At 32.9% G+C, this 26,600-nt stretch overlaps 3 protein-coding genes across 3 annotated transcripts; 1 reads left to right on the forward strand and 2 right to left on the reverse strand.

Annotated features, from left to right (window-relative positions):
• The first annotated feature begins 3,514 nt into the window (after positions 1–3,514).
• On the forward strand, positions 3,515–6,326 carry LOC111410139 (cyclin-D3-1-like). The gene is made up of 4 exons (XM_023040358.1): positions 3,515–4,250; positions 4,431–4,632; positions 4,725–4,855; positions 5,614–6,326. The coding sequence occupies exons 1-4, from the start codon at positions 3,789–3,791 to the stop codon at positions 5,899–5,901; spliced, it is 1,083 nt and encodes a 360-aa protein (XP_022896126.1). The 5' UTR covers positions 3,515–3,788; the 3' UTR covers positions 5,902–6,326.
• An 8,798-nt stretch (positions 6,327–15,124) lies between these two features.
• LOC111410140 (DNA-directed RNA polymerases II, IV and V subunit 3-like) lies at positions 15,125–19,525 on the reverse strand. The gene is made up of 3 exons (XM_023040359.1): positions 19,004–19,525; positions 16,566–16,803; positions 15,125–15,650 (listed from the first exon to the last, which is right to left on the reverse strand). The coding sequence occupies exons 1-3, from the start codon at positions 19,450–19,452 to the stop codon at positions 15,378–15,380; spliced, it is 960 nt and encodes a 319-aa protein (XP_022896127.1). The 5' UTR covers positions 19,453–19,525; the 3' UTR covers positions 15,125–15,377.
• Positions 19,526–20,998: 1,473 nt separating this feature from the next.
• Positions 20,999–23,410, reverse strand: LOC111410141 (stress enhanced protein 1, chloroplastic-like). The gene is made up of 4 exons (XM_023040360.1): positions 23,264–23,410; positions 23,095–23,184; positions 22,276–22,451; positions 20,999–21,248 (listed from the first exon to the last, which is right to left on the reverse strand). The coding sequence occupies exons 1-4, from the start codon at positions 23,313–23,315 to the stop codon at positions 21,144–21,146; spliced, it is 423 nt and encodes a 140-aa protein (XP_022896128.1). The 5' UTR covers positions 23,316–23,410; the 3' UTR covers positions 20,999–21,143.
• Between the last annotated feature and the right edge of the window lie 3,190 nt (positions 23,411–26,600).

A 26,600-nucleotide genomic window follows, 5' to 3' on the forward strand; every position in this document is an offset into this window, starting at 1 on the left:
TAAAGAATTGTAAAAAGGGCAATTATATTCACACGACAATTTTTTATATATGCACCACATTTTAATTACAAAAAATGTTTTCAATATTTACTCACTTTTGCTTTTATGTCATCAACTTTTTTCTTGTCCAATTGTCATTTTTAACCTTTAATTAACTCTAATCACAATTTCATCCAAATATTTTGCTAACGTGCATTGAAAAGATGAACAAATATTTTGTTTAACTTTGTATTAGTTATTTATTTCGACTATTTATATACGAGAGATAAATATGTCTTTTTGGCCCTTATAACAAACATTTTGGACAAAAACCGTCTCTATAGACAAGATGTAAAAACTAATAGAGAGTTGATAGTAAAAAAAATAAAAAATAAAAAAAAGTTAAGAACATAAGTAGCAAAATAAGAACACTTCAAGAATATTTTTAGTGATTAAAGTGTGGTGTAGTTAACAAAATTATGGTGTGAATATATTTACCCATTGTAAAATGAATAATTTGCACTCATGTTTAAATGAAGATATAGAAAAGAAGAAAAGAATATAAAAAAAATATTAACTACTGCTAAAGTTTCAAATTTTTAAAAAATTACAAATGAACCTCAATAAAACAATTTAAATTTTAAAATATACTAACAAAAGAAAAATATTTCATTTTTTAATTAAATCCAACCTACCCCTACTCCTAACCCCGACCTACCACCACTACCATCAAAATAATTAAAAAGAAAGTTAAAAAAATTAAAAATAGAAAAACAAAAAACAAAGTGGTTTTTCTTCTCCATCCATTTCCGCACCCTGCCATTGGCCGTTTCACCACCACCACCTATTCTCCCCATCCAGGGATTTAGCATTTTTCTTGTAATCAAATTTCATGTTCCAATATCATTTTTATTTTCAGCAAAGTTATAAGATTTTTTTAGGGATTTAGTTATTTTCAGGAAATTCTCGTTTTTATCTTCTTGTTCTTGTTACCTACACATATATATACACATGTACCCGCCCTCGGGGCATAAATCAGTGGTGCAAAGGATAGGAGTGAGGTTATCTCAGGCCTTGTTGGCAGCCGCAGTGTGGGGGTTCGATTCCTGAAATATGGAATTTGGCTCCTTGTAGGCGCAGTGTACGCCTCAACTCTTATTTCCTGGCCTGTTGGGATACATCCCGTGATTTACCTCCCTCACAAAACTTTAGGAGCGGGGCGATGGGGGCTCTTAAGGTTGGAGTTCAACCTTTATTTTTATTTATTTTTATTTTTTTTACCCACTACATCAACTTTGAATTTTGTTTTAACTTTATTCAATTTATTTATTTATTTATTATTATTATTATTTATTTTGCCTTATAAAATGACGTCCGAAGAATGGAATTTCTTCTTTCATCAGAGGGTTCACTCAAAATCTTAATTCAAATCCCAATCCCAACTTTTCAAAGTCAAATCCAGCTAAGAGGAAAAGAAATCATTTTTGTAAGATGATTTTTTTTAATCATGTTTTAAATTACTTTAATTGGACTTCGATTGCACTATTTAAAAATTTTAGGACTTTGGCTACAGTTATTATTTTTTTATATTATTATTTTTATTAAAGATGATGGTAAATTAGTCACTTTACAATACTATAATTAAAAAAATAGACGTTCAGGACCTTTTGCATAAAGAAAATAACGATACGAGGGTCCAAATGCTACAATTAAAATGATAGGGATGATTTATGCAATGAAGGCAAACGATACAAACATTTTGCTCTAATTGATGGAACAAGACGGGAAAACCAATTTCGCAAGAAAAAGTTGAAATGAGGGTGCAAATACCAAGTTTGAACTGATAGAAATGACTTGCGCAATGAGTACAATGGGGATATTTTGTGTTAATTACCCTACTCATAATTCCAACATTTGAGGTGTCAATTGATAATACAAGGATGAAATGGTCTTAATTATATATGTTAAGGGCATATTTGGTACGAGCTCTTGAATAAGTTTGAACAATATAATAAATAATATTCTAACTTTTTCTTTTGGAATATTCTATATTGTCTAATCTTTCTTATCAAATATGCTACAGTAGATATTCGATAAAATCCACATTGTAATGGCCCCCAACACCCAAATTTCGAAGTTCATATAGTGACTTCACAAATTTTCAATTGTCCAAGGGCATCAATGCATCCCCCAACACGCACATTAAAGGACTTTGACACATTGGTTTCGTTGCCCTTCTGGTCTTTGGGAATACCTAATTATTCCTTAATTAATCAAAGTAATGCTATCTATTTATATTTTAAACGACTAAAAGAAGGACGTTGGGTCGTTTAGCATTGAATACGAACAAGTTCTGTGTTTCACATTGAAGATGCCATATTTAGTGTCGATTGTATTGTGCCAATAGAGGAAACATGTGCTCTATCTTTGTGCGAGTGTTAATTCAAAATGATTGTTATTGACGAGTCAAATTATGAGTTATGGTTACGAATGAAATAATACTTGTAACTAATTCTTCTCAAAATGCATTGAAGCGCAATAGGAGATTGATTAAGGCCCCGTTTGGTAGGGATTTTTTGCCCCAAAAAATTGATTTTTTGACCGTTATTTTACTATTCAAGCCGTAATTTTTGACTTCTTCTCTCACATGTGGATTCCACTTTTCTTCTAACGGTCAAAAAATCAATTCTCAAAATCTCTACCAAACAGACCCTAAGTTTACATTTTAACTCTATTGTTCGATACACGAATCCAAACAACAAACACTCACCTAAAGTCTAAACCCCATTTTTTTACTTTTACTACACATCTCATATGCTAAATAGTGCAAAACTTTATTCAGTATTAAAATATCCACTTAAGTTTCATATTAAAGAGTTGACCTCCCACTATCAATGTAATCAAAACAACAAACAACCCCATAGGACATAATTCAATAGTGCAAATGATAGGAATGAAATAGTCTCAACCTTATTGACAGCCGCAGTCTGAGAGTTCGATTCTTGGGATATAGAATTGGATTCTTTGTGGGTATCAGTGTACGGGCAAGCTCTTGTTCCCTGGCCTACTGGGGCACATCCCGCGATTTACTTTCCTCACGATGCTCCAAGAACAGGGTGGGACAGTGAAGGCCCTCAAGATTGGGATTCTAACCCTTTTTTTTTTTTTTTTTTAATCTAAACAACAAACAAAAATCACCATCAAGTGCATCAATCAAAAAAAGCCACTTTTCCATCCCCCAAAAGCCACCAAGCTTATCTTCTTGTGTACTTGTTCTTCAAAGCCAATAGGCAATAACCAGTCAACTTTATCTTAACTGATACTTGACTTAAAATATTGCTTCAATAAGTCTATACATACACTGTACAGTATACTCCCCAGAATGTAAATTTTCATATACTGTATTCTGAAAAGATAGCCTTAGAAATGCAAAATCTTTGTGTATCTGATGTTGCTTCCATCAGAGGTAGTTTTCGAGGGGCCCTGCTTGGTGTGCGTGCCATTTCTAATTCCTGCCCGCCAAGAAAAAACACACACACTCCACACAGTTCGATAGCATAAAGATTTTTAAAGTAAAAATCATAAACTAACGCACATATATAAATCTATATTCCAGCCTATATGCATAAAGAAAAGACAAGCGTGATACCCGCTTTGATAAGATCTCTTCCTTTATCTTTCTCAGTCTGTGAGAGATACACGGAGAGATAAAAGTGTGTGTGTGAGATATAGAGAGGGAATGGGGTTGGCTTTACTTTTCTGTACTGTATTATGAGCAAAGAGCAAAAACTCATTCTTTCAAGAAGAAGATGACTCCAGAAGAAAATGCGCAGTCCTCCTTGCTTGATTCCCTGTACTGTGAAGAGGAAAAATGGGGCGAATTTGAAGAAGAAAGCAATGAAAAAACCACCTTTAATGGAGGAAATCTGTCTCATCTTCCTTTACTGTTAACCGAACAAGATTTGTTCTGGGAAGATGAAGAACTTAACTCACTTTTCTGCAAAGAAAATGAAGCATTTCTCGATGGAACAGACATTTCTCTTTCTCTGCAGGCACGCACAGATGCAGTTGAATGGATCTTGAAAGTCAAATTTTTTTATGGGTTTTCAGCGTTGACTGCCATTCTTGCAGTAAATTATCTTGACAGGTTCCTTTGCAGCATCCATTTTCAGAAAGAGAAGCCATGGATGATCCAACTTGCAGCTGTTACTTGCCTCTCTTTGGCTGCAAAAGTTGAAGAAACCTGTGTTCCCCTCCTCTTAGATCTTCAAGTACGTAGTTTCAATGCTTAAAAGTAGATTTTTCTTTACCTGTTCTTTATGACAATACGTAGAGAAGTGCTGTAAAAAAAAAAAGAAAGAAAGAAAGAAAAGTAGCTAAAACCCCTGTATTTTACCGGCAATCTTTATTTATTTTTATTTTTTGGTTTAACATTTTGCTGATTTCATTAGATTGAGGATACAAAATGCATGTTTGAGGCGAAAACCATTCGAAGAATGGAGCTTCTGGTGTTATCAGCGCTCAATTGGAGGATGAATCCAGTGACTCCACTTTCATTTCTTGATCACATTATTAGAAGGCTAGGATTAAAGAGCAATATTCACTGGGAATTTCTCCGGTGCTGTGAGAATCTCCTTCTCTCTCTATTGGCGGGTAGGCTAAAAAAAGGAAAAGAAGCAACTTTCACCAAATAAGTAACTTAAAAGTAATAATATATTTCTTATGCGTTTTGTATGATTATACAGATTCAAGATTCGTACGCCATCTACCATCTGTCTTGGCTACGGCAACCATGCTTCACGTTATTCATCAAGTTGAGCCTTGCAATGCGATTAACTATGAAAACCAGCTTCTTGAGGTTCTTAAGATCAACAAGGTTTGATTCCTCACTGCCCTCGCCCCCGTGCACCCCCGCCCCACCCCCCTCCTTTATTTTTCTTTTGAATAATGCTATCCAACACCCCATTGTAGATGGCATACTTTGTAATTTCAGTTAAATAAGTCATTGACTTTGTATTTAAGTGAACGTACAATATATTCCCCTTCGTACTCATTTCATTTTTTACTCTCATATTCAACTTTCATAAAATAATATTACATTTAAATCGAAATATTTTTTTTTTTTTTTAATCACTCGTCTACAAAAAAAATATTATTTCACATATTTTCATTTTAAAAAAATAGGGGCCAAACGGGCTTAATATTATTTAATTGTCACTTAAATTGTTGTTTACCGTCAATAATGAAGAATAACATTACTCTTTTCTTTCTTTCGATGTTCAATCAAGACCAGAAAAAGTGTCCAATCCACAATCTTCACTTGTAGACGACTTAGTTCGACGTATATGAGAGCATCAAAGAAACTAACTGCGCCTCCCATTCATTAAAATTTTGTGTGTAGGACTTAATACTAAACGCGAATCTGGCCCACACACAAAGGCGTGTTGAAAATAAAAAGACCTGAGTTCATGTCACCCCGTTTAATAAAATGAGTTTTGGTCTCCATGAGAGGACGTGTTGATTTACATGAAAAAATGGATTTTCTAGCAGCTTAAATTTTTTAAGTTTTCTGACAATGTGTTTGAGTAAAATTATTTACGTTGACTAATGGAGCCTGTAATTTCGTTTTTGTAGGAGAAAGTGAATGATTGCTATGAGCTTATTTCAGATTTGTCAAACAGGTGTTTACATGGCCAAAAAAATTCCCAGAAGCGGAAAATTTGTCAAGTTCCAAGCAGCCCAAGTGGAATAATGGATGAATTTTTCAACTCGGATAGCTCTAATGATTCATGGAGAACTGTAGTATCGTGCGTTTCCTCAACGCATCAGCCTGTCTTCAAGAAAATTAGGGTTCATGAACAGCAGATGAAATTACCATCTTTAAGCAGGATTATTGTGGCTGCAATTAAAAACCCTCATTAGCTATCTATCTAGATTTGGGTAGCACGGAATGGCAAATAAAGAAGCTATAATTTCGTTCATTGTACTGTCCAATGTTGTTCCGAACTGCACACCAGATATGCACTTAAATTGGTTTCGTATTTAAGAGTTCAAGTTAAATTGCATGCATTTAATCACTCTGCCATTATCACAAGAAGGGTACTAAAATCAGAATATTATTATCGTAATTAAAGAAAGAAGAAGAGAGTTAATGGTGGCAGAAAGAGCCGGCAATTTACACAGAAGAGTGAAAAGGACAAGGAATGAAGAATGTCTGCATTCTGTAGCTATGATGATGCTAAATCTCTCTCTTTCTCTCCATCTCGTCCTTTCCGGGAATACTACTTTGTATGGACATGTCTGTATTATCATAAATTGATACAATATTTATGTTACCATGTTTGAGATGTCTTTATAAATAGTTTAAATTATATATAAATAAGTTACGTTGTTAGTATTTGTAAATCTCAAAAAACTCTAGTGTTTATAAATTCTATAAATATGAACCAAACGGAGACTCGTTTAGTTTTAAAATTCATAGCCTCGGCTATTCGAATCCTTTTACGTGTAAGGCAATTATATTTTGACACTTCAAGATGTACCTCTAATCTTGAGTGACAATAGATAAGAGGTTGTGTGGTTTGGTACATCTAGATGCATCCTAATTTCGTCTCACAATACCATCCTCCCCGTAGTACTTGACTTACACAATCATACCCGCCCAATCTAGAGAGACATTTTGATGCAGATAAATTCGTTGAAAATAAAATTTGAATGAATGCATGTGGTCCATCTCTAAGTCGGATGAAGAGAACAACATCTCTAACTGGTTGTAGATTGTACTAATTGTCGGTCCCATGTATAAGAGAAGAAATGTAGAGAAAGAGCGAAGATAATTTTTAAAAAATTAAACGTACGTGAATTATAAGAAAATTAAGTAAAGGATGTCTAGCACACGATTCTTAAGTGAATGTACGAGACATCCATTACCTTTTTTTCTCGTCATGTAAGGATTTGAAGTACTTTTTGTTGCAATCGAACAAAGTGGTTAACAAATTGCAAAAGCTGTCGGCAGTGGGGTTTGGGGGTTTGACCTTGTTGGGGGGCCATTACAGATCCTTGTATCTATACCGTTGAGTTTTAAGCTTAAGAATCAAGATAGAGTAATCTGTATGGAAAGTAATTTCATAATTATTACCTTAAAAACATAAACCCTTTTGACTTTGTTTTTCACTGTCCTTTTATTGCTTGATTTTGAACGTAACCTGTGACCACAGAAGTTCCAAGTTTCACACATGCAATATGCATGCATGGGTGCCACTCATTTGCCAGTTTGGCTATATTGAGTGATTAACTTAATAAATAGAATTTTCTTTTTCTCAAAACCATTTAAATTTTTAGTCAATATAGGTTAATTAACATGAATAAACTCACAAAAAGATTCGGAGTTTGAGTTTTGCTGCTAATGGCAAAATTTATTTCGTTTTCCTTGATTAGTATATAATATGATTGTTGAGTTTCGAGATGTTTACGTGTCAGACAATAACATTTTGACAGTTCAAGATGCATCTCTAATGTGGAGTGACAATACACGAGAGGTTGTGTGGTTCGGTACATTTTAACACATCTAGATGCATCCTTAGTTAGATTGACAAAACCCTCCCCGTAGTACTCGATGTTAGAAAGACATATTGATGCATATAAATCAGCTGGAAAAAAAAAATGAATGAATGCATGTGGTCTATCTCTAAGTTAGATGAAGAGGAGAGCATCTCTAACCGGCCGTGGATTGTTCTAATTGTTGGTCTCATGTACAAGAGAATGAATGCAGAGAAAGAGTGAAGATAAGTTTTAAAAACTAAACGTACACATCTTCCCATAAAACAAATTTGAGTTTTGCTACACGAACAGAGCCATTCATCGGGGGCCAATTGGTCTCTTGTCACGAATAGTGGCAACTTGGCTCTGTTACTAAAAAATATTAAGTAAATGATGTCTAGCAAACAGCTCCACGGATGAATGTATTAGATATCCTGCCCCTTTTTTTCTTGTTATGTAAATATTTCAAAATGATTTGACATACCTTTTGGTGCAATCTAACAAAGTGGCTGTCGGCCGTGGGGTTTGGGGGTTGGACCTTGTTGGGGGGCCGTCATTGATCCTTGAATCTATACCGTTGAGTTTAAGGTTAGAAATCCGGATGCAGTAATAATCTGTAAGTACAGTAATTTAATAATTATTACATTAAAAACATACCCGCTTTTGATTATTGCTCTTTCTTACATAGTCCAAACCCTTTTGACTTTGTTTTTCACTGTCCTTTTACTGCTTGATTTTGAAAACTTGACCACATAAGTTTCAAGTTTCAACAAATGCATGCATGGACGGGTGCGGGCCGGCACTAATATTTTGGGGACTTATGCCAACTTTAAATATAAAGTCCCATTAAAAAAAAATCATCATATTCTTCCTTGAGCCTTCTTACAGAGAGTAAATTGAGCATAGAAAAATTAAGCCTCAAAATTTGGAGGAAAATAATAAAATATCTAATTTTGACATGCAATACAAATTATAATTGAAGATTGGCATACAGAATCATAATGCAATGACAAATGTGTCTGTTTGTTTCTTTCATCATTTTTTTCACTTCAACTAAAACAAAATTAAATTTCATTTGAGTGATTCATGTACAGATAATGAAAATGACGTTAAAATACAAACGAACTTTTAATTTTATATTAATTTATACTAAATTAATTTACAAACAAAAGTATGAACACTAAAAAGGCTATTATCTTGATATTAAAACAAAACAATAATAACAATAGTTTATGTACTCTGTAGTATATGTTTTAAAGATAAGGACAAAAAAAAAATTTGTAAGGCTATAATAATGGTAGTGAGACAAGACCAATCTACTAAATTAATCTTCAAAATTTTAATTCAGAGTGATTTAATTCATTGTTTGTTGGATTGAAAAAAAATTATGGTGAGTTACTACTAGACATAGAATTTGAAGAGAGAAAAAAAAGAGCTTTTTGTTTGTTTAAGAAAAGAGAAGGAATGTTTGGAAGATAAATTGTCAAATTACTCTAAGAGAGTAAAGTTTGTAATACATTTACATGATAAATAAATGTAAGTGATAAGTTTTATATCACTTATATGTTCTTCTAAATTTTTTTATTTTCAATTTTTTTTATGTCATTTAAATGTTTGCATGGTGATAATTCTATTTTAAGAATTTTATAAATATAATTTTCGTATTTCTTCAACCAACCAGTTAACCTTACATAATTTAGGCTCCTCGCCAAAGTAGAGCCATAGGTGATCACCTACTCTGTCTATAGTCAAGGTCGTCATTGATGGGTGCTACTCATTGCCAGTTTGGCTATGTCGAGCGATAACCCTAATAAATATAATTTTCTTTTTCTCAAACCATTTAAATTTTTAGGTAAGATAGATTAACACGAATTTGATCACAAAAAGAATGGGAGTTCGAGTTTGGCTGCCACTTGCAAAGTTTATTTCGTTTTTCTTGAAGAGTATATAATATAACTTGCAAATGAAGTGGCGTTTTAAAAATAATATATTAAGTAATTAAAGATGTTCCTTCTCTCAATTTCTAAAAGAGATCATAAAGTTAGATTGTACAATACAAAGGAATCCTGTCTAATTCACTAATTCGTGAGAAGATACTGAATTTTTATATTTAATCTAATAAAGTTAATTATTTACGTGTTTATTTTTCAATTTCAGTCTATACTCGAACTAGTTAATTATAATATTTTAAAACTTATTTTCGTACAAGTGCTTGATTTCTTTCTCCTAGTCCATGAGAGAGTCAAATGGTAGACCAAATGATCACAGCAATAATTGCTTTTGCAATTATAAGTTTCTTGAAATGCCAATTATTTTCACTTATTTTCATATTTTTTTTCTTTCTATTTAGAATGGATCGGTTTCACTATGATAGCCCGCATGATAGTGAAATTGATGGGTCGTCGATCGTCATTTTGCTAATATTCCCACTCATTTCGGTCAAAAAATTTCATAATTTCTAGTCCATGCATTTTGTCTCTCATTTGACTATAATGAACAATTCTAAAATCAATAACTGAGTAAGAAATATACACATTTTAAATTAAAATATCCAAAAATAAATAATATTTTAATTTCTTTTTGTCTTGTAAACATGTAACTGATTAATATATTTGGATGGCCTAATGAAGCCATTGAGCAAGTGCTCTAGCACATGTAATCCTTTATAAGCTCGGGGGAGCACTTGAAACGCTAAGGGTCCGTTTGATTGCAAGAATGAAATTTGGGTGAAAAAAAAACGAATTTTAGAGAATTGAATTGCCTAGAACTTGTTTTACTGGAAATTGTCAATTAAATATGTTTGATTTGTATAATTTTTCACCGAAAAATGTTTAAATTTTGAATATTTTGGTGTTCGTTTGGTTTTGTTTTTGTGAAAATTGTTAATTAAAAGAATGGAATTTGTTTTCATTACAAAAAAATAAAAAAAATAAATAAATAAAGAAGATGGAATACCCAATTCCCATCAAAATCAAAGGAATTGATTTTTCTTAAAAAGCAAGAGAATGGTTCACTAGGAGGGTAGGGAAGAAAAGCAATTCCATGGAAAATTTTGGTCATCAAACAACACATTTGGATGGAAAATGGAAAATTTAAATGGAGGTATCAAACACGCCCTAATAGTAATGTCACTAATGTGACGGAACTATGGAAGGGAACTTTATGTTAAATTGTCAAAAGTATGAATTTTGATATGAAATGTGTGTCTATCATAGGCTTGAAAGATTTTTTTTTATTTTTTTATTTTTTGGACGTCATGCTTACTTGCACACCTAACGAGTGTTACGTCCTTTTCATTTCAATAAAAGAAAAGTAATACTTCCTTGGATAGAGGGGGGAAAAAGAATGAAAAAAGTAAAAAGAGAACTTGAATGGAGAACTCCATGATCACAAAGAGTTAAAAGGTTATAGGATTTGAGTTAGCTTGTGGAAGATCTCTTATGTCTTACTTTTGTACCTTTGCTTTAAGGTCAAGCAAAGAAGATAGAAAATGGAGAGATTATCATCATTTTTTATATCGGGATGTGTATTTGAAAACTCAAATCAATCAATCATAACGTAGCATAAATAATAACAAATTAGAATTATTCTAAGCATATAGAATTTATTTGACGAATTGAAACACCTTGTATCATTTCTGTAAGTGTGGCATCTCTCTACATATTAAGCCCCTATTTGATTTTGATAAAAATTAAATTTCTTATAAATTTTGATAAAAATTGATGAAATATGTGATTAAAAAGTTGTGGATCCCATAAAACGTATGGTTGAAAATGAATTTTAGATAGTAAGGACAAACATGAACTAAATTTACTAGGAGTGAGGGCCAAGAGCGGCTCCATTAATTTAATTTTTAAAAGTTTCGTGAAGTTATGTATCTGCCATGAAGTTGATAAATCAACTCTTAGCAATCTCGACATGTTTTGTTATTTTGAGTGTAATTAATGTATAATATTGTGACACAATTCTTTATAAAAACAAGATTGAGAAATGTGAATGCATTTCAAAAGATGGTCACTCTTTTTCAAAATTGACACGATGAGAAAAGATTATAATAATAAGCCCCTCAAGTCCTCGGTATTGTTTGTCACTTCTTTTCATTTACACTATGAGAAAAAGACCACGATAATAAAGCCCTTCGAGTCCTTGATCGGTTAATTTTGAGAAGAATCGAGCTTGCTTACAAGCCACTCACACATTATAACCGACCTTTTGTCGCAAAAGAAACTATAGCTGTAGTCTAAGGTCCCAAGTCTCAAAACAATGAAATATCATAAAATGGCTGAATGCCCGTCCGATAAGCGTTGAATTTGAACTTTCTAATTTTTTTTTTTTTTTTTTAAATCATAAAGAAAGCACATGAATTAATGTAGAAAGTTGTTTGAGTTCAATATTTTTTTTTTTTTCAAAAAAATGCATTTTGAAATTGTGTTATGATGGATAATGTATAATTAAAAAATAAGGAACATTTTTGAATTTATGTATAATATTATTTTATTAAAAATTGTGTAATTAAAATAAAATCAAATCATTGTTAAAAAATATATTTCGATAAAAAAAAGTCTCAAACAAGACTCTTTGGAATTTTCTTTTTCTTCCACTCCTTTTTTTCCTCCTGCTAAACAGCTGTAAAGCTGTCATGCCAGCAAAAGTTGTGTCTCTCTTCCCATATTCTCACTCTCCCAATAATTCTTTTGACTTTGGAGTTGAAGACAATTCTTGTGTTGGAAAAAAATTATGCCCTGCTTTGTAAAATTTAGATTTTTATCTAATTTTAACCACGTATATTTTATAATATTCACAATTTTTCAATCATACATTGCATCAACTCTTGTTAAAATTATAAAAATAATTTGATTTTAATCTGCGTCAAACGAAAACTTTATCGAAATATCCACAATTAGATTAAAGAGTCACGTGGGAAAGTACAGAGTGCTTGTACATTAGAAGATGAACAGATCAAATCTTTCGACCCATTTTTTCTCGTAAGTTTGAAGAAAATTGCAATCAATAGGATTTCCTAATTTCTCGAGAGGAAGAGTCTAATTTTTTATTAATCAACTTAGCAATGCCTTGACTTTGCATATGTAATCTACGACACTGGTGCTGTATAAAATTAATTAAAAGTTCTAATATTTTGCATTATTGCGGAGAAAATTGAGGATTTTTCTTTGACATACTTGATTTTATTTTATTTTCAAAGCAGTAATACTTTATATTATCACAATTTGGGTTGCTGAAAGAGAAATAATTGAATATTTCTCTCGTACTCATGAGGTCACATTATTTCTCATTAAATTAAATTAAATTTTTCTCTCTTCTATTTTTAACCACACAATCTTTAATAAAATAATATTACACGTGAACCAAAAACTTTTCTTTTCTTTTCAACCACTCATTTTTCAAAAAAATACTATTCAAAACATTATAATTTCCAAATAATGGGGCTCAAACGGGGGCTAATGATTTATACTTGCTGAGTTAGGCCACATGAAAAGATTTCCATAGATTGACATAAAACGCAAGCTCATACCATGTTAGACTTGGTCAGGTCATCCAATGAACCAAAACAATTTCTTCGAGTATCTCGACAACAAGTTTTTGATAATGGTCGAGAAACATGTCACTACTATGTTAAAAAGAAGCCATACAAGAACTTTCTTAAATTTAAAAAAAAAAAATGTAAATTATATTGAACAGACTGAACTCACGTTATACTTCTAAATTCACATTATCTAACGTTCAAGCATTGCAAATTGCATGAGAAAAGTGGATCACATTACTTTCAATGGAGTAATTTTGACGTTCTAGTGAAAATATCGGAGGTACGATGACGCGCCCCCTGAAGAATTGAAAAATCTTTCCAATATTTTCAGTAAAATTATATCTTTTGTATCATTGAGGTCCCCAAATCCATACGAGTCCACCCAACATCCAATGGGGCTCCAGAGAACTGGGGCAAGACAATATCTGTTGGTAAGCCTGAAGATGGATCAGACAATTACACACTGTACACGTGAGTCGAATAATTGTACCTATAGCTGCATTTTTATTTTTATTTTTATTTTTATTTTTTTAATATGACGACGGAACCCGCAGTCGCTATCCTTCGAATGCGCACTGGGTAAACTTTCGGATTGACGCAATAGCCTGCAAACCACGCCAGCCAGCAAAATCGCACTAAGCAAGTTCAGTACGACAGACTGGACCGAGAAAGTATTGGTAGGGTGAATCGAACTCATGACCAAAAGTCTCCGCTCTCACCTACTCCACTAACTCAACCACCTCATGAGAGGCTACCTATAGCTTCTTACTCATACAGACAGTTATTGATGGCACATTGTGAGACTCATTCAGCATCCTAAGACACATCTCACTCCCATTCCCACGCCATCTTAAAGAAGATTTTATTTATTATTATTATTATTATTATTATTATTTTCACTTATGGGATGGCTGAGTTGGTGGAGTAGATAAGCACAGAGACCTTTGGTCACGAGTTCGATTCCCACTACCAAGACTTTCTCGGTCAAGCCAAGCGCACCGAACTTGCTTAGTGTGGTTTACCTAGCTAATGTGGTTTACAGGCTATTGCGTCAGCTCGAAGGTTTACCCAGTACGCACTCGAAAGGTAGCGACTGCGAGTTTCGCCGTCATCAAAAGAAAAAAAAAAGAATTATTACTTTCTTTAGACTGGCCAACTCGACTTCATTCATAACTATTCACAAAACATATTTACAAGCCTTCCCTAGATAACAATGCTGCTGGAGAAGTAAAGACCACCTCTTTTAAGATAGAAGGTTCACACATTAATGTCTGACATCTCCAGCACAAGATGAGAAACTTAACAACTGTTCTGTCCATGGTAAGAGAGGCATTGAATGTATATGATAAGAGAAAGGCCAGCGTTACAGGCAATGGTGGTCCAAGTTTTTAGATGGGGAATTCACTGTTTCTTGTAGTTTATGGGTTAAAATTTATGGCTGCTTAGTCTTTGCAGGCTCCCATTTAGTCCAAAAAGGGTCACTTGGAATCAAGAGAGTATTCAGTCTGCCGAAACTGTGAAACTTGACTGCCATATGGACTTGTGTGTGTAAGATTTGGGTAATCCATTGCACAGACTAAAGAACTGATCCAAACCTCTTTTCTTAAGTTACTAATTTTAATATGTATATTTTTAAGCTTAGCCAAAAAAGGGTAGTTCATGTAATTCTATTTTGCCAAAAAGAGCAGTTTTTACTTTTTACAGTTCATCCATCTGGATCAAACTAGTCCAATGCAAGAAAATAGCTGGTACGCAACATTTTTGCTGAGTTTTGACCAAAATTTCCTTAACCAAGGCATGGCGTCTCATTCTTCAATAGGCAGGCACTCAGAACCCCAACTTTAAACCCTTAAATCACGATACAGGTGTGTGACTTCCAAGCAAAAATTTAGCCTATGATTTTTGGATATAATCTAAGTTCATCCTGCTAGTATGTGCTACATACAAAGTATGTATCAGCTATCAAAATTTCTTGAAGCTCCTCTACTTTTACATTCCTAAACTTTTGGATTAAATAAGTGAGAATAAATTCCAAAAGAAGATTTTAAAGAACAACATGTCTAGCATTCTGAGAATGGCTCGTAACCTGATTATCCATCAATCATACCGAAATAGAAGTTGAGTGAGAGAGAACACAATAATTTGAGGACGATGCATGGATCAAGCTATCCTAGAATGCAGTTCATCTCTTACACAAGCATTTTGCATTTGCAAGGAAATTAAGTTATCCACAGAAACTAATTACATAAATAGATGATCATTGACAGCCATAATAAGTTCTAAACTTAAGTAGAATTCGACCTGGTCTGGGTGATCATCCTCCGCGCATGTGTGCACCCAATTCTCCAAACTGTTCATCGGCTTCCACAGTATCAGCCGACAAGCGAACTGCATCCAACTTTTGCTTCAGAACGTCTATTGCATTGAGAAGCAATTGAGAAGCTTTGATAGCACCAGTTGACTCAACAGTAAAAATAAAACTATCTTCCTTCGCACGGATTTCTATAAGGCCTGGTTTGCCCATTGATTCAGCTTTCTTAATCACCTCTTCGTCGTACGTATAAGCCTCGGCATCATGAATCAGAACCTGCAAGGAGAGTGTTAAATATGAAAAAAGAGACATTATTAAAAACTTAAACCTCAAACAACGTAATATTTTAATAATATGTGCTTAAAGCATATGCCAAGGAGTCATTTTATGATATACAAGCTGAATATAGGTAATAGAAGGACTATGGAATTGTATCAAAGACCTCTTGGTCACCCTTTTCTACCTGATTTGCATTTTATATCATAACCATAAGGTATCACGTAGTAAGTAAAAACTTAGTGGTATCACGTAGTAAGTAAAAACTTAGTTCTTCCTGTTACATTGTTTGTTGCAAAACTAGAAGAGATATACGGTGGTGCTGACTGTCATTAACAAGTAATTATGAGAATCTCAAGATTGTATGAACACTCTCTACCGCTATAAATTCTGATGGCATCGAAAAATCGATTCTATTAGATTCAAATATCACAAACCTATATTTCTATAAGAAACTAAAACAGTTGGACTTGAACCAAGAAACCAAAGAGGTGCTGCATGGTAACAACCAAGCAGTGTTTACAAGTCCAAGAAAACATTCTGATGAATGCTTGTAACTTCTTAAAAATTTTGCAATGTGGGATGTCACAAGGAATATTAGAAATGAATATGCTGTGAATTACAAGCATGTTTTGGAGTTGTGTATAAACGATTTAAATTATTAACAGAAAGAAATGAGTGATGGATAAGTGGATAGTACTTGTGTGTCCCACGCAATACGTGGATAAAAAGTGATTGGATTGTTTATGAACAATAGCCAAACATGGGTTAGGCATCTCAAAAAATCAGCTGAATGAAATTTCAAAAGATCAAACATATGGGGGGAAAAAATAAGAGAGAAGCTTGAGCTTCTCTTTAACCACACATCAATTTCATCATACATATAGTTCCAGAGTATTGAGATTCATGATCAACCTGATTTGTAATCTCATCAAATTTGAACACCGGAGTAGGACTGCTTTCAACAAACTCCCTTTTCTCATCAGGTGTCAAGCTCTCCATCAATTCTTCATTGATATAAATCTCAGGTTCATACATGAAAGTGACGGTTGCTGCAGGTGACCATTTAGCATGATCTTTACCAATTCCTTTCCGAGCTATGGCTCTTAGAATCAGCTCCTGACCGCGGCGTAGCTTCACAATTATAATTCCCCTATATATAGAAATTAATCATCTAAGTATTCATTTCCCTAAAAAATTATTGCCGCTGAAGATCATAAATGCAAGATCAACAAAAATGAAGCAGAAACAACAAAAAGTGGCCAACGTTGTTAGTTTTGTTACTCTTTAAATTAAACGACACAATTTATCATTGAGTAGGACCAGTTCTTGAATAGCACTTCAAAAATCATAGCAGTAAATCACAATAAAAGAAAATTTGACAACAGTTAACCCTGATAATGCACTGATAAAAGCATTAGAAATATGTTTCTGTACTCTAGGCATATTTTTATACGACCTACATAACTTAATTGAGATAATATATTACCACAAAGAATATACCAACAGAAAGTTCATGGCTATAACATTGTTACCACGAACAATGTTCTGGACTCGAGGCATCGAGGTTGAACCTTCAAATTCCCCTTCTAAATCTCTCCAATCTCCTGTCTTTTGATGCAAGGGGAATCCAAATAATGTATAATTTCAGATTCATAATTCATTACTAAATCTTTAATGGTATACTTTTCAAAAACTCCATATTTTGACAGTGGAGATGGCGCCTTATTCAGGTTTCATTAACGGCCTTAATCTAACTTAGAGATGAAAAAAATGTCAAGCACACCCTTATTTAAAAAGGTTTACTTCAACAAAGTTGTTTTTTAATATAGGTTTCCTCTTTAGATTTTCATGATTACTCCACTCATTTTTTGAATTTTCACAAAGCATGTCTTGCCAACAGTTTGTCTTGCCAATACAGATGAGGAAAGAAATAAAGAATCATAGGAATGCCCAAATTGTTGATCATTAAAAGAATTTGGACGTGCATCATCCCTATTGCGACCAGACATAGATCTTCACATTTACAGTTGAATTTTTCTTGATAGAGGATAACTTGATCCCATACAGTTAACTCAACAGACAAGATAGTACATATTGAATTATCTTGACAGAGTAAAGTTTAGGGACAACTCCCTACCTTATTAACTCAGTAACGTTAACTTAACCAGAGCCATTGTAAGGGCTAAGAATGAAAAATCAAATCAACGAGGTTATAATTTGTTTCTGAAAGCCTTTTTTATTCATTTTTCTATCAATCTTGGTCCATTCTCGACACAATTCCAAATCCTTCAACCCTATATTACTTGCAATATCCCATTTTAAATTACACAAATTAACATGTCACTGACAGAGATACGCAACTAAATGTATATACGAATCCATTCACAAAAGCTTCCAGGATCAAGACTTCCCCACACACTATAGATCTTTAGTAAAAGCATTCACATTTTTGTAAGGCTCCAAAAACCATAACTAAATCACATAATTTCCGCGAAGGAATAAAATTCGCATGACACTTGATGATGACAGTGAATTGGAAAAAGCATTATGCAAATTTCTAAGATGGCAAACAAATTACAATAATTAGCTTTCTGCTTCTGGGCAACAAGTGCCATACAAACTATATTCTTTACCAATGGCAATACATATTGTTTAGATGCCTTCAAGCTACTAGTGGAGCATGTATTCCACCAAAATCTTAGGGGGTTTATTTTTTTTATTTTTTATTTTTTGTATTAATATTTTGGTTGGGTTGTGGGGTTGGAGACAAGGAAAAAAAATATTATTTCCAATTGGGATGGGTACATGAATACTTTCTCACCATTACTCCAGTTCATCACTAAATCCCTTGGAATTTCAATGGAACAAAATCATTTGCAACTACAACAAGCCATGTTAAGCCTATATTCTGTCCTATGGACATAACAGGACTTTCATCTTCACACTTTTCCTCTTTTATCAACATCTTTGTAATCTTCCATTTGAAAATAAGTTAACCTATACACTCTTTCAATTTTATTGTAACCTTTAATTTGCATATCTTCCCTGCAAACCCCTTTTCTTCAAAAAATCACACCTCAACTTCACTGTGTTTGACATTCCCAAAAAGAAATTGGAAATTCTGCGCAACCCCTACAAGAGTACAAGACTCAATACTTACCCTATGATTTTACAGCCATCTATATCACCAGCACAAAAAGGATAACTGCTTACGGAATAAACAGAAAAACCTTATCTTCAAACCAATAATTACTTTCATTTACCACCATACCCAAGTAGAATAACATAAAATTTGAGAATCCAACGTACATATACCACACAAGAGCAGAGAGATGGAGAGAAATGTATACTTATTCTCCAAGTTCTCAAAGCCAGAAGAAGAATCCGTAAAATCAACAGGTACAACCGTGTGGTCAGAGCTATACAAATCCTTAGAAGTGACATCGAGGGTCTGGTCATTAATACACTTTGCTCTCAGATGAAACTCCACAGAGCAGTACTCGCATTGACCATCTCCATCACAGGCATCACAGTCTCGGGAAAACCTCATCCCCATGGCACGTTCGCTGGTAAGCGGAATGAGCCCTAGGCGGTGGGCGATGAATTCGTCGTTAAGAACGGACGAATTCACCTCGATTTCGACCAAATCGATGGCGATTGTCGGCACCTCCGCAATCATCACTCGCCGGAGCGCGTTGGCGATACTCGCGTCCGTCTCCCGCAGCTCGAATTTCATGTAATCGTCCCTCACCTCCCGGATTTTGATCTTCGGGAATCTCTGGTACGATGCGCCTTCCATTGTCAGCTCTGCTCTCTCTCTCAACGGAGAGGGAATCACTCAGGCACTGAGCGAGGGTTTTAGGTAAACCCTCCGCAAGATTTTGAAATAATTTATACGAAGATTTTCATTACCGGTCCCCAATATATGAAAATCATCACAACTTGGTCCTCCACCTATCTACTTGGCAGTATCGTTCCCAGCCTATTTGCTTGTGAAAACATTTAGTCCTTGATGCTATTTTGTCCATGTTTGATTCAGCTCAAAAGTTGGATTAAAATCTAAATCAAAATCAATAACAAATTATAACCACACATTTCATGGACTTTACTTTAACCATATGTTTCATCAACTTTTATCAAAAAATATAAAAAATTTAATTTTTATCTAAATCTAACAAGAGCTTTACGTCATTTCGACCTTTTAAGTGTACAAGTGACTTGTACTTTCTGAAATTTTAAAGGGTAGAATAGTCGGGTCGTTTGCTCAATTATAAGCCCCTATTTGTTTAGATTAAAGTTTTGATAAAATAATAATAATAATAATAATAATAAGTTAAAGTTAATGATTGATTTTAATTGTATATTTATGAGATCCGCATATTTTATCAACCTTTCGATCACATATTTTATCAAAATTTATAGAGGATCGATTTAACGTGAGAGAAGTTAAAAAGAGTTTTTGAAACTCAAAATATGCTTTTTAAACTTATTTGACTAAACATGGGCTTAAGTTTTAGAGTGAAAGAAGAGATCGAAGTTTGGAAAGAAGTAGAAGTATAGTAGATAGAGTACAAACGGCTGCCACACAAACACTTCAAATAATTAATTATTTATTTAATACTCATCCGACTAAAAGGAAAAAGGTTTTATCTTGTCACATTAGATCATTTCAAAAAGACTCTCTATTTATGAAGAACATTTTATACATGATAAAGAGCATTTTTAAATTCAAAGTAATATTTTTTACACACTCCAACAAGCTCTCTACTTTAATTCTTTATTTTGTTTATTCAAATAAATATTTAATAATTTCTCCACATATTTTATTTGAATATAATTTTTTACATATTAATGACCAATCAATTTAAATGTAATTTGAAAATTTTAAATTGTAGAGCGTTGAAATTTGCAATGTATTAAGCCCTCGTTTGATTTTAATTTTTTGGTCACAAAAATGAAAAATATGACATTTATCCATCACATCAAACCATCATATTTGACTTTTTATCTCTTGTGTGAGTTTCTTAACGACTATATTTTTCATTCTCATTCTTATAAAAATGGATACCAAACAGAGCCTAAATACAATCATTGTACATTAAGAATAAAAAGTGAATTTAGCTCTCTAAATTTGGAGAGTCAAACACACTTTACTTTAAAAAGTTAAAATAGAGTCTTTTGGAGCTCATTTTTAAGTATTGACTCTTTAAAATAGAGAGTATTTTGTATTTAAAGAGTCTCTTGAAAATAGTCGTAAACATACTTGTCTATCTTGTTATACTAACATTATTTTATACAACTGTTTTGATTCTGAACTAAAAATTATACAGAAGGAACAAGAATAATGAATCAGCAATACATATAATTTTTTTCCAAAATAATCACTTTTGTTGGAAGTAGATCAACTACAAGAAAAGATAACAATATAATAGACAACATTTTTTAAAAGTACAAGTTTTACAGGCACCAAACAGAGAGAAATAAATCTAATCAATTTTTGGATGCAGATTGGAAGATGAAGACTGCTGTCAAAACTCCCACCAGAGCTGTAACAGCCAAGGCCACAGCAGGCATGGGGGACGTGAGCCCGAAATTCTGCGAGATTAGGGGGGAAAAAATGCTCAATGAAAAGCTAATGGTTAAAAAATGTACCAACACAGAACAGGCAACGAAAAGAAAGGAAGAAACAGAGACGAATTTAACCGCTATAACTACCGCTAGACTTCAATGATTCAACTTTCACTTCTGGAAACACGATCATCGGTACAGATGAGATGTTATTTGAATTTAGCAGGTGTTTAGATGGAATAGTTAACACAGTTTGAAGGAAAATTCCGTTAAAGACTAAATTTAACAAAATATATGTTTCATCCTAACAACTTTTAGCTGAGTTGATTCAACATTTTCTCTCTTGTAAACATCCGAGCTGTGTGTGGGTATGCATGTGTGTCCCTTCCCAAACAGAGCTTAAGCATTTTGATGAGACCATTCCACTGAAAAATCCAGAAGATTCAACATGCCATCTGGCTTGCATGACAGGATTAGTTATTGAAGCGGTATCGGGAACCCATATATATCTACAATAGATTGGATAAAATTATTTGGTCACACAAAATATCTCAAACAAGAGAAAAAGCTTCTTTGAAAGAATCTCCGGAATAAGGTTATTTAGAGTTCGAGAGGGAGAAAAGGCTCCCATCTTCTTTTCCTCCACCTCCTTTGGACAATTCTGAATGCCCTTATCTGCACTGCCTATGTTATACATTAGAAACTCAATTGGCACTCTCCATTCTCACTTTTACGTGTAAGAATCCTGAAGTAAAATGGAAACAAGAGCAAGATCATGACTCCCAAATAAAAAGTGGAAGACAAAGCAACTGGGGCTTCACAAGTATCTAGCAAAACACGTGCTTCATGTCAACCAAATCTGAATTACACGCAGCAAAAGGCACATATCTAATAAACTGAGTAAATAGCTGAGTAAATATAAACGATGCTATATTTAGTCTCAGTTTGAGTTTGTGTATTTATGATTACTGGGAAAAATGTGAATCAGCATAATTGAAAGAAGTAACTTAACATACAAACTAGATACAATAAAAACATTAGTAGGTAGGCATACCTCTAGAAGTCCTTTGCCTGTTGCTATTTCAATACTAATTGCAGTTGCAAAGCCAACCATTGCCAGTCGTCCAAGCCATACATCCAAACCGTTGCTGTCCTTAGTGCGCTGCTCGCATCTTATGGAAACTGATGTTGCTTTAGTTGCAGGGTTTCTTTGTAGAGGCCTCTGAATCACTGGAAATGAGAAGGAGAATTAGCTACTACCCTATTAAGTTCTCACTCAAAAAAGCCAACCTTAAAACCATAAATGAAAGTCTAGCAAATACAGACCTTAGAATGTACAAGTATAGCGTAAACTTAAGAAACCAAAAGCACGTGAATCTATGAACAATCCAAGGAGAGGGAGAGATAGGCAGGGGTGGCCATTGATCCATGGCCTTCCTCTTCGTCTCTCACTACTCATTGTGAGTTGAACTTGTTAGTGGTAAATCAAATCTAATGGACAGGAAAACTGTGATTCTTCGAAGTCGCTGTCAATCGTATTATCAACCCAAGCACTTGAAAAATGAATCCAATTTTGACCATTATATTCATATATGCGAAAAGAAGGCTTGGGTCAATCTTTTCTATTTCAACCACGGTAAGTCCGCAGCTATTTTATACTAGTTACTGATTTCGAAAGTACTTCGTCTTCAATTAACAAAGATTTTACTCAATTACTATTTTTGCTGAATCCCTAACTAAATTGAATCAATTCTCAGTAAAATCTGGTTCAAGAGACTTCTCCAAATACTGTCATTCTCTCCAATTTCCAAGTACAATCAAGTAGAATAAAAAATGAAAATCTTCAAAATTATTGAAACACAAAAGGGCTTACAGCTGGAAGAACCGGTGGCGAAGGCGGGTCCAAATTTACGGGAGAAACCAACATTTGAACTTAATCTTGCCGGAGTTGACACGAAAACATCTGGAAACACACATATATGTAATCAGTGGCAGTTACAGTTGTACCTACCTATTATAAAATGGGGAAGTAATAGAATTACCTCGAATGGAAGTGTAATAACAGAGGGTATTGGAAACTTGAGCCATGGCCATTTCAAGTTAGGGAGAGAAAGTAGATGCAGTCCTCTCAATTGCTATCTTCGTTTTCGCATACAAATTGCAGGGAAGATCAGAGTAAAAAATCGACACGTGTCATATCCAGACGCGCAAGGTGATTTGTCGCTTCGACTGCCCAAGTGTTACGTAGTGAGGTCTGTTTGGTTGTAATTATGAAATTTGGATAGAAAGAATAGAAATTTTAGAGAAGAATTATTTAGAACTTATTTTATTGAAAATTGGTAATTAAATGTGTTTGATTGATATAATTTTCTATCGGAAAAATATTGAAATTTTTTATCTTTTGATATTCGTTTATCTTTGTTTTTCATGAAAATAGCCAACTAAAGTAACAAAATTTGTTACAATTGGGGCTAGAATTTGTTTTAATTGTCAAAAAAATAAAAATAAAAAAGTGGCTGGAAATCCAATTGATTTTTCACAAAACCATGGAATTGGCACGTGTGTAGGGAAGTTGGAAAACAAATTCTATGAAAATTTTTAACAATCAAACGACACAAATTGGGTAGAAATAGAAAACATTTTTTTATTTTCCATAAAAAAATCAAGGCTATCAAGCATGGCCTTACTCTAAAAGGCCTTTTTTTCTTATGATTATGGTGAAATAAGGATTTTTTTTATTTATTTATCCTTTTTTTATTTTATCTTATTTTATTTTACTGTTTCGGATTGAGCTGTTAGACGACTATTAAAATAAAACAATTTTTTTCTCAAAGGACATCTTTGATATTTTGATCAATATTATATTCACTACTTAAATTAATAACTTATTATACATAAATTAAAAAAAAAAAAGTTAAATCCCAATCTTGAGAGTATCCACCGTTCTGTTCCTAGAATTTTGTGAGGGAGGTAAATCGCGGGACGTGCCCCCAACATGCCAGGGAACAAGAGCTACATGTACTCTGTAATTAATACATAAATTGATTATATGTTTGACGTGCTACTAAGCATTTCTTCGGATGTTCATATATATTGCATTTCTACTATCCCCATTTAAAGATAAATTTATAGTGTAATTCCAACACAAATAATTACTACTATTGTGAAAAGAGAAAAAATAAAATAAAATAATTAGAGGATTGAATGAAAATCAATCCCCATATTTAAAGAGAAAGAATTAGGACTACAATAGATGCAACAGTCACAATGACTAGGGGCGTAGGGATATAAAAATCATTCATAAATACTACTATATTTACAACACCCATTATTGAATGACTATTTACACAATAATTATTTCATTGGACCTTGTTTGGCAAAAAATTCTATGGGACAAAAATGCCAACATATGAAAAATGGTACAAATAATTTGAAATAATAAACTGTTACCTCGTTAAAATCTTGTCAAGAAAATTCAGTTGGATAAAACCTGATCGAAGGAAAAAAGTACGACTATTTCCCTTGATTTCAATTCTTATATTAATTAGTCGCTGCCTTGTACGTCAATATCTTAAATATTATAATTTTGTTGAAGTATGTCTCATGTTGTTTTATACAGTTTTCAAATAACACCGTCTTCATATTAGATTTTTTCAAATTTTGATAATTGTAGTGACATGATGATTCAAAAAATAACTCTTTTTGATATTTCATATATATCAAAGTATTATTTTGAGGGTAAATTGTCTTGTATGGTATAGACATTTATCACACAAATAATATGTCTCCTTAAAACTTTATTAGGAAAACTTATAATGGAACCAAAAAAAAAAAAGAAAAAAGAATACGTTTATTCTTTTAGATACACCTCAAATGTTGTTTCGTTAAAAATCTTGTCAAAAAAATCTATTGGGACAAAATCTCCGTCATGGGAAAAAGAGTACAAACCCATATTTACTTTCCCTCTTGATAATATCACTTGAAATATGCTCAAGGCACATTAAATCCTTCCAAGATGGTATCAAAATCATACAAGATAAATTATCTATAATCACATTTGTTACATGCATATCAAATTTCATGTATTATCATGTTAATAAAAGGTAGAGATTTGTGATTACATCCACCACTTGATAACGTATTTATTTATTCAAGTTTTTGTGAAATTCATTATATAAATAGTTGTACATTTCATATTACGACTTTACTTTTTCATTTTTATTGCGTAAGTATATAACTTTTAGATATTCGGACTGTAGATCCAGAAACTTAGATTTCTCTACTAAATTTAATTTTATTAGGATCGCATCCAAAAATCTCAAGTTTCTCTAGTAAATTCAATTTTAGTATGATCGCGTCATCTTGTTGGACAATCATTACTTCAATCGATATGTTTCATCAAATTATTTTGATTCCTTAATGTAGTGCATAATGTGTAAACATGTTGTCACTAACTTTTTTTTCGATTCCATTTTTCAATAATAACATAACTTATTGAGATATCTCAAATTTCATCATTTCAGGTACGTGAACATCTTCTGGGGTTTATAATTTGCTATGTCTATATACTAGTATATGCCTTCTTAAATGGAAACATCTTTGTTAATTACTCCATTTCATTTGGAGAATTTGGCTTGTAATCGAATATTATCACGCTTCAGGCGTGTTATTGATACATTAGATATAATCTTAACTAATCATCCTTCTAGAAGTCAATTCGAGTTAGAGCATTTAAAGCTGGTATGTGATATATTGTTAATCTCTCTGCTATTAATTGTATCTAAAAAAATTATTTTTCGAACTTCTGATTCAAATTATCTTTTTATAAGGATAACGATGCGTTTGTACATTATTTTCAGTTCCTTAATCCCTCTCGCTAATGTTGAGAGAATTGGCCAATCAAATTGATAATAATTTTTATGGTGTTATAAAATATCATTCATTTAGGATAAGAGGTCACGCTATGTATTTATTTTCATCACTCCTTACTTTACATCTCAATGTATTGTGGTGGGTCAATTTTACATATAATGTACTATCAAATTAATTAGATAAAAAATTAGGCTTTAATTATAAACCAATTATTATATGAAGAACTATAATATTAACATGATGTATAATAGTATTCCCTAAACGAAAATGGGAAATACTTTGTTTTTAATTAAATTAATTGGGGGCATTTAACAAGTAATAATGTTAAACCATTTATCGACGTCTCAATTAAATGTCTATTAGCATTAACAAGACACAGTCTTGATTATATAATTTGAAAATTATACTTATAATTCTAATTTTGAGCCATAATTTCGTAAATTTTAGGTTACAAGTATCATGCAATCATTCAGTATACATATCAAATTTATTAGATATAAATAATAT

Source organism: Olea europaea, chromosome 15 (assembly GCF_002742605.1).
Source record: "Olea europaea var. sylvestris chromosome 15, O_europaea_v1, whole genome shotgun sequence".
Lineage (NCBI taxonomy): Eukaryota > Viridiplantae > Streptophyta > Magnoliopsida > Lamiales > Oleaceae > Olea > Olea europaea.

Excerpts from the sequence above, each read along its gene's own strand:
- LOC111410139 (XM_023040358.1), top strand. The coding sequence starts at position 3,789 with ATGACTCCAGAAGAAAATGCGCAGTCCTCCTTGCTTGATTCCCTGTAC. Across the intron at positions 4,251-4,430 it reads CCCTCCTCTTAGATCTTCAA|ATTGAGGATACAAAATGCAT; the intron begins GTACGTAGTTTC and ends TGATTTCATTAG. Across the intron at positions 4,856-5,613 it reads AGGTTCTTAAGATCAACAAG|GAGAAAGTGAATGATTGCTA; the intron begins GTTTGATTCCTC and ends TCGTTTTTGTAG.
- LOC111410140 (XM_023040359.1), bottom strand. The coding sequence starts at position 19,452 with ATGGAAGGCGCATCGTACCAGAGATTCCCGAAGATCAAAATCCGGGAG. Across the intron at positions 16,804-19,003 it reads TTTGAGAACTTGGAGAATAA|GGGAATTATAATTGTGAAGC; the intron begins GTATACATTTCT and ends TTCTATATATAG. Across the intron at positions 15,651-16,565 it reads TTGATGAGATTACAAATCAG|GTTCTGATTCATGATGCCGA; the intron begins GTTGATCATGAA and ends CTCTCCTTGCAG.
- LOC111410141 (XM_023040360.1), bottom strand. The coding sequence starts at position 23,315 with ATGGCCATGGCTCAAGTTTCCAATACCCTCTGTTATTACACTTCCATT. Across the intron at positions 23,185-23,263 it reads TTATTACACTTCCATTCGAG|ATGTTTTCGTGTCAACTCCG; the intron begins GTAATTCTATTA and ends GTGTGTTTCCAG. Across the intron at positions 21,249-22,275 it reads CAGGCAAAGGACTTCTAGAG|AATTTCGGGCTCACGTCCCC; the intron begins GTATGCCTACCT and ends CTAATCTCGCAG.